This window comes from Onychostruthus taczanowskii, unplaced genomic scaffold (assembly GCF_017590055.1).
Source record: "Onychostruthus taczanowskii isolate IOZ18803 unplaced genomic scaffold, ASM1759005v1 scaffold29, whole genome shotgun sequence".
Classification (NCBI taxonomy): Eukaryota; Metazoa; Chordata; class Aves; order Passeriformes; family Passeridae; genus Onychostruthus; species Onychostruthus taczanowskii.
Window position 1 is genome coordinate 6,981,498 of NW_024500239.1, and position 8,098 is coordinate 6,989,595.

The 8,098-nt window shown below is 48.3% G+C and overlaps 1 protein-coding gene across 1 annotated transcript in view; it reads right to left on the bottom strand.

Moving 5' to 3' along the window:
- The window catches only part of PARD6G (par-6 family cell polarity regulator gamma), a 64,992-nt gene extending 57,132 nt beyond the window's left edge, over window positions 1-7,860 (bottom strand). Inside the window, exon 1 of the mRNA XM_041408170.1 lies at window positions 7,675-7,860. Within this exon, the coding sequence (XP_041264104.1) occupies window positions 7,675-7,746 (72 nt within the window). The 5' untranslated portion in view covers window positions 7,747-7,860. The remainder of the gene's footprint in view (window positions 1-7,674) is intronic.
- Window positions 7,861-8,098: the final 238 nt, after the last annotated feature.

The following is an 8,098-nucleotide window of genomic DNA, read 5'->3' on the forward strand; positions in this document are numbered from 1 at the left end:
AACACAGCACAGGATGCATACATCCATGGCATGTTACCATTAGCATGAGGGAGAAAAAGAAGATTTGGCACCTTGCCACCCAGAGGGACAAAGCAATCTGGTTTGGTCAACAGCGAAGCTTCCTGCAGAAAGGCAGCCCTGCCCTACTCCAGGTCTCCAGTGAGAGCAAACCACTTTCAGAACATTTACTGAGAGGTATCTACATGGATACAGGAAACCTGCAACCAGTAAGGGTCTGGCTGATTGCAAACTTATTTAAGAGCCTTTTAGCTGCCGCCAGAGGCTTCCCCATGAGCTCAGTGCCAGCAACAGCTGCAGAGAAGTAATTTGATGCAGATGCACGCACACCCCTGGCCAGACCTGAAGGGGGACTGGGAACAGCTGTGCAGGAGGACGGAAGCAGGAGGGATGGCACAAGGCTGGGTGGCCCTGGGGCTAGTGCACCTCACCAGCCATTTCTGCTTGAATCAACTTCAGGCATTTTCAGTGGGAATACCTCTGTAAGGGGAGATTCTGCCTTCATTTAGAGGAAGACAACGTCTCCCAAGGTATATTTCATCTTTTAACTCATGGCCTGCCATTGCAAAGGTAATTAGAGGCAAGCACTGAATCCTTGGAAAACCTTTCTTGGTTCCTAAAAGCTCAGATTAAGCGCACACAAAGTCTCTCAGAAAGCGAATGATAAGGGACTACAGAGGAAGGCACTATTAATTGCACCTCTGAAGCACTCCTTGGAGGTGGCTAGTCCTGGAGCCTGTTAGACAGAGCTCCACAGGTATGTCAACCTCACACAGGAGACATTCCTTTCTGACTTGGCTGTAAACAACATTTAATTTTCTGAGGTGCTCTTTAAAGTTGAAAGGTCCATTGTTCAGTGTCCTTTAGGACTGTTTCAGTGTGGCGAGACTAAATTTGAGAAGACTACTCACATAAGACAGACTGGCTGGACGAAGTTTTAAGCAGATCAGAAATTCTCAAGTTACTAGACTAAAAAGTATTACAAACAGGAGAGAAGCTGGAGGGAGGATCAAGAATGGGAAAGCATGGGAATACTGGAACACAAGATGGCAGCTTTCTGGTCAGTGCCATCCATCCAGTTAGCACAGCTGGTACCCAAGCCCATACCAGTATACTTGCTTCAGGAACGCTGTTGGAGGAACTACCATCCTTCTGAGACAAGACAGACCTGAAACAACATCAGACCTGAGCACCAGAGCATATCCTCCACCACACCATGCTCTGTGACACCAGGTAGCTCAAAGCAGTGTTCCAGCCTTCCCTGCATCTCCTAGAGGCACTACTGCTCCCACAGTGCCAGAGAACAGATCAGAGAAGTGAGTTACACTGTGCTGGAGCTTACTGCAGCTGTCACCTGAACAGAACTATCCCAAGATGTCTTGTTTGCGCCACACTTTTCAGCTGAAAGGTTTGGCCTCTCATCTCTGAAGGGCAGCAAGCATGCACAGGACCCGCTGTTGTGGCTCAGCTCAAAGCTGTGGTCACTTTCTCTCATGGCACTTGCAGACAGGGTTACTAGCTATGACCACTTCAGAAAGCCATCCTACTATGAAGAACAAAGATCTGTTTGTAATGAGAGAGGAACCAGGAGTTGAGTAGGTGCTATTTAGCACATCAGAATAAGCACAATACCTGCTGTGAAAAGCCCAGCAAACTGGGAGGGAAAGGAACAGAGGCAACACTTCTTAAGAGATTAATGTTTACAGTCTCTTTCTTTTGACACGTTTTGCAACAATCCAGACTGTCTCAAGTTGCTATTACTGTGGCACACTGTCTTCATTTGAGAGGGGGAAGCACTGCGGTTTTCTGAGTCCGTGCCACATTTGGTTTGCATATAATCAAATATGTTTTCAAGCTCAAAAACAGAAGTTAAATCAGATGGTTACAGGCTTTTTACTGCACTTATTTTAGTTTATGCCAGGTATGACAAGTATGACCTTAACTTGGAAGAATTTAAAGTACTGCTTAAAAACTTTAAGCAGACTTAAAGTCTGTTTTAACATTCTGTAGCATTTTAAAAGAGTGCTGCTTTTTGATCTATTTTGAAGTGTGCTACACATGGAAAACTTTTCTTAAAACTTCAGAAGGCCTGTACAGCTTCAGGGTTAGAGTGAAATCAAAGTACACAAGTCTGGAAAACACTATTTGTAGACCTCTGTCAGTTAACACCAGACAGTGCAGAACCAGACCTTTAAAATCTCTTTAGAGGGGGCTATTAAAAGTAAGCTTGCTCTTACTGCTATTACTGCAGTTTTAACAGTGCTTGATGTTCCACTTTATACATTTCAAATACACAATGTACTTTATACATTTCAAATACACTGCCATAGCTGAAGAGTCATGTTCAGCAACAGTCATGCAATACCAGCAACTTTGTCAGGGAGGAAGATGCAAAAGGTTTAAACCATCAATCTTTATGTAACAGCACAAGCACACTTCTTCTAAGAAGGGGGGACAACACGTGAGCAGGACAAAGCACCCACAAGCTGTTTGAATGCTACATCTCTCTGCCAGCTGGGCAGGCTTGCTGAAGCACTGACTGCTACACGTGCCTCAGACCAAAACAGTCTTTCAGCTGCTAGTGACTTCGTAAGAGCAGGGAGCACAGCTGATCCCAAACATGTTTTTTGTCTTTGAACACCATAACAGTATCACATCAGAAAATGACTGAAAAATTATTAACAATCCATTTGCGGCACCCATCTAAACACCAACATTTAATGAGAGTCAAAATGGGATAGGAAAAGAGAGTATTTCAAAAGATGGTTACAATTAACTGGTTCTATTTATCTTAATGGGTTTGTTTATAGTAGTAGGATGTTAGTCACGTTATTGTTAATTTGTAAATCAGTTTGCAATGCAAGAAAACATGACAGTATTAATAAGGCAGAAATGTGACAGTCAGCACGTGAGTCAGGTAGCTGTGCTTTTACAATCCTCAGCCACTATCAGAAGTTCCATTGTCCGAGAGGGTTCATCAACAACAAAGGGTTCTTCTGCAAAGCACTTCTATCAGGGAATGACAAGTACATTTAGCCAACTTTGAAATCATGAAAATTAGTTCTTACTAGTACACACAGTTCACAGGAATTCATATAGCAGTAACAGAAAAACAGTACTCTGCTGCTTTTAAGCCGGAAACATGGACCTGTCAGTTTCAAAGTAAAAAAAAAAACCCAAAAACACTTTCACAAGCAATTCAAAATGCTATCATTTAAAGGCCCGAGGCAATCTTATACTTCTACTATTCCAAAATTTCTAAGAGATTGGAAAAGAAATACACATTTGGGCTGGTAGTTACCCCCCCCATTTGAAAAACTGCATATAGTATTCAAGGGAAGAAAAAAACAAAATCTCCTTTCACTCAGAGCCTGGAAAAGAAATACACATTTGGGCTGATAGTTACCCTCCCATTTGAAAAACTGCATATAGTATTCAAGGGAAGAAAAAAACAAAATCTCCTTTCACTCAGAGCAAGACAAAAGAAGACTGGCTACATGGAGTTATAATTCAAAAGAAGTTCCACCACTAATGTAGGAATTCCTATTTTAAAAGCATTTGTTCTTCTGTAGGCTTATATTCACAAGCGAAGAAGCCTGTAACCTCTCTGTAAAGCTAAGGACAGAAAATGAAAAATAGGTTAAGAACTCTGCCTGTGGCCACAAGATCCCAAACAAAACAAACACAAAAAGCCCCACACACTGTTGCAGGCACTGGAGCTCTTGGTAAAGGGAAAAAAGGGGAGAGAGAGGGTCATCTGGAAACCTTTTTCAGAGATTAGAGGCAGTTTCTTGAGAGGGGACAGATACTTCACTTGTCACCCAACAGAGAAAAGGAGCCAGTGAGTACTAGACACATGAGAATACACAGTTGTTCTAAGCCAGCAAGCTAATGTGTTTTCAGATCCTGTCTAAAAGGGCTGAAACATTAATCCTGAGCTACAGAGACAACACCTAGATAAGAACGGAGCTTCTAATTTATTTTGTCATGAAAGATGGGATAGAAGGGCTAAGGTATAATTACAATTCAATTAATATTTTCTTATGACATGTGCCAACTTCTAAGCAGGTTTCTCTTTACCCTTCCTCTTTTCTATCTAGCAAAGAGCTTTTAAGTGTTTTGATTTTAGGCCAGCTCTCTGAGGATGAGGGTGACAAGAGAAAAAGCAGGGAGCTGGACAGAAGGGGACTTCTTAAAGAAGATGACTGCAGCAATTTCCACCACTGCCACGTCTGAAACAGAGGTGTGCACAGATGGCAGAGGGTTTTCCCCTTCAGTATTTGCTTCAGCACAGAGACCCATTAAGCCTTTGTAGCACCTGCCAGTAACCCAGAGAAAAGTGACCTGGCATACAGCAGAAGGTACGAGACAGTGCCACAAAGCTCATCCTTCTGCAATGAGAGCCAGAGAATATATCACTGCCAGTGTCCCCCCCACATAGTGACAGACATGAGAAGTCCACAGACACAAGAATTGTGGGCTGAAGCATGCTTTGGGCCACATTCCCAGCAGGGGTGATGGGTCAGGCTAGGTTCAGCAGAGCTGCAGGCTGGTTCAGACCCGCAGAAATCCAATCATCCACAAACCTCACAGGCCTACTGGACTAAAAAAGAGGAATACCGCCTGCAGGTTTTGGCCCAATGGCACAAGAAGGATGTTGAAAACTGGAATGAGTTCAGCCATCAAGATGCTCCCTCCTTCTCCTCCTTCCCCTCCCCTTCCAACACACAGATACACACACTCTTTGTTTTTAACAACCTTCTGGCACACATCAAGAACCTTATAACTTAAGGATACTTGGGGATTTCTTACCCAGCATAGTACTTAGCACTGACAAACTCTCTCCTTTCAATAATCAAGGGCACAAACTGACTTTCAATAACTTGTTTTTTGGAGAAAATGAAAGAAATTCAGAAAATCTAGAAAAATCAGATTTCACAGGAGCCGTTTTTGAATTGTGACTAATGCAAGACACCAGCAGGGTGCTGGTTTATCCTAAGGAAGGAACCACCTGGTTATCACAACAGAGGCAGGGATATCAAATCCCCAGCATCTGCAAACTATCTCCCATCCAACACCCCACAACCATTTTTTCCCAGAGCTCCTCCTGATCAAACTCAACCTTCAGAGGAGAAAAGCTATTTCACACCATTGTGTAAAAGCAGCACTCTCTCACACTCAGCTCCTCTGCTAAAAGGGATTCCACCTGCCCACGGACTGCCACTTCCCCAGCCTTTGAAAAGCCACCAAGAATCCCTTGATCCCCAGCCAGCAGCATGCCCTGGCGCAGAGGCTGAGCTGCACCCACCTCCGCTCACCTGGCAGCCCGTGCTCTCAGGCGATAGCTGCAAAATCATGAGTTCTCAGACTCAACTTTCAAGTTCTCAGGCAAGCCCAGGCAGGCCTCACACTTACAAAACACAAGCAACTAAGTGTTTAAAAGGTTGACTACGTAGGGCTACCAAAAGTAGCATTACTGAACCTTTTTGTTCCTCCAGCCTCAGATAGTCCATGCAGACAAAAAAAACTCAACGCTCTGTATTTCTAGATGATTACAGCACAACAACTCAGTGATCCACAGGGACAAGGCTGCCAGCATCACAACCCATCCTACAAGAGCACCATGCCTTTGTGAGAATTACAAGGTTTTTATACAGCACCTCGCCAGGGACCATTAGCCAGAGCTTTTCACTGGACTTCCTTCAGATCACTGAAGGTAACTCTGTGAGAGGGAGCCTATGCTTTACAAGCAAAATAAAACTATCTTGCAATGTCAGCACCAAAGCCTGCTACATCAACAGCTTAGCTGTTATTGTGCCCAAGTCATGCTAACAGTAAAACTCACCAGCACCAGGAAATTCAACAGCACAGCTTCCACTGACACATGCTGCAGGTTCACAGATCATCGCTGGGTGTAGGCCCTCAACAGGGTACTTTCAATTTAGCTTCTATTTTAAGTTTTCTTCCAATGCAGTAGGGATCTCCATACTAATTTCTGGGCCATCAGCAGTGACAACCCTGAGCTACAGGAGGCCTTCAGTCCCACCCATACAAATTAATTTTCCTTCCCAAAAATCTGCAATCATTCTTAGGCTTACAATCTCCCTATACATCACTCTGTGTCTATAGAACCAGGTAGGATTCACTTACAGAATTCCTGCAGCTGTAAGGGAAGCTATGAGCCCTTTATTACAAGGTTGCTTTCCAGTTGTTACTAGAACAAACTCAAGCTATGGCAACATTGAAGTAGAAGAGAGACGATGAACTTAAAAATTCTCATATGTGGTCAAGGCTTTAGTTTAACACTCACAGAATGTAAGGGGTATAATTCAGAAGACAGGATCTGGAGCGTTTGGGAGCCACAAGGAATGTTGTGGGTGGGTTACATCTTAGAACCAGTAGTAGCCGAACCAACACTTTCCAGCTATGGAAGCAGAATGGAACTTTCTAGGTCAGTTGAGCCCTTTCAACTGGCAGCAGCAGGTTAGGAAATAAGGGCCTGAACCCACATATCAGGTGCCATGTTTAGAAATTATTGGAGACTCCCTTGGATACAAGGTACTTCTCCCACTGAACCCATCACTGCTCTATGTGTTGCCCAAGGCCATTTGATCCGAACACAAGTTTTAACAGCAAAAATGAGCAGCACCAAGCAGAGAGTCCCCAAAGACATCACCTCCAACACCATCTCAGCAGGTGATCAGGGACTCTGGGAAAGGTTAACGTTATCCGTACTCTATTTATGCATTGCTTACACCTTGCCTGTTACGTGTGTATAAAACACGGACTTTTGGGGAGATTTCTCAGTTTTGCTTGAATGCAAAATTCTTGCTCTAAGAGGCACAGGCAAGATTTTGATGTGCTGCTTCAGCCGAGAGCGACCAAAGTCTCTCGACGGGAGCTGAGCACGACCAATGTCACGCACGGCCACCCGACACCATGCTGTGCGGCGGCCACTCCGGCAGCCCTGCCGATCTCGGCTCCTGCCCCAGCACCACCAGCGTGCACAAGCTGACGCCGGTGCCGGCATCCCGAGACAGCCGCCGCAGGAGGGGGAAGCTTCCCGCAGGTCTCCCTCTGGCTCCTGCGGCTCGCACCTACGGCAGCACCGGCGGGGGGACCCGGCCCTTCTCCCTCCCGCTCCTCCGCTCCTCTCCTCAGAACGCGTCGGGGCACCCATCCCGCCCACCGGGAGCCGGTCGGAGCACCGGGGGTTGAAACGCCCCGGGGCGGGGCGGGAGCGGCACCGCCGCCGCTCCTCCCGGTGCCCCGGGCCGAGCCCCAGCCCGCCCGCCAGGCGAGGCCAGCGGCGCTTCCCGAGCCGCCCCACGAAGTTACCGCCGGAGTCCCCGCGGCGGAACAAAAGATGGAGCAGGAGCGGCGGGCGCCGCGCCGGGAGCGGGCCGGGAAGGGTCGCGCCGCCGCCTCGGCCGGGCAGGGGCGGCCGGCTGGGAGCTGCGCCCGGAGCGCTGATCCCGCCTCTCCGCCGGCCGCCGCCAGCCCGTCCCCGCTCTGCGGGATAAGCTGGGACTCGGCTCCGGCCGCACCGGGCGGGGAGGGGAGACACGGGGGAAGGGGGCGGGGGGCTCCATTCATTTTCGGGAGCACTACCGGGCAGGGGCGCTCCCGGCCGAGGCCGCGCCGCGGTCTGCTCACCTTACTCTTCACTTCCACCGCGCTGCACTCCAGATACCGCAGAGTCTGAGATTTGTTGAAACTCCGGTTCATCTTCCCGGCCCCGCTGCCTCCCCTTCCCGCACGAGCCGCCGGCCCCGCTCGCGCCGCGCTCCGCTCCCGCGGCCACTTTGTTCCCGGCGCGCGCGCGCCAACGGCAGCGGCGGCGGCCGCTGCGGCGCGGCAGGAATTGGTGCGGGAAGCGGCGTCCCGGGCCGCTGGCGGGCCCCGCTGCCGCAGCCGCGCACGAAGCGCAAAGCGCCCCCGCGGCACCGCCCGCCCGTGGCTCCCCGGGTGCCCCCCCGAGCGCTCGGAGGTGCCCGCTGGGCGCCACAAAAGAGACCCGCACAAACTTTTCCAGACGGCGCTGATTGTTCTTGAAAGAGGGTTGGGATGTGAAAAGTGC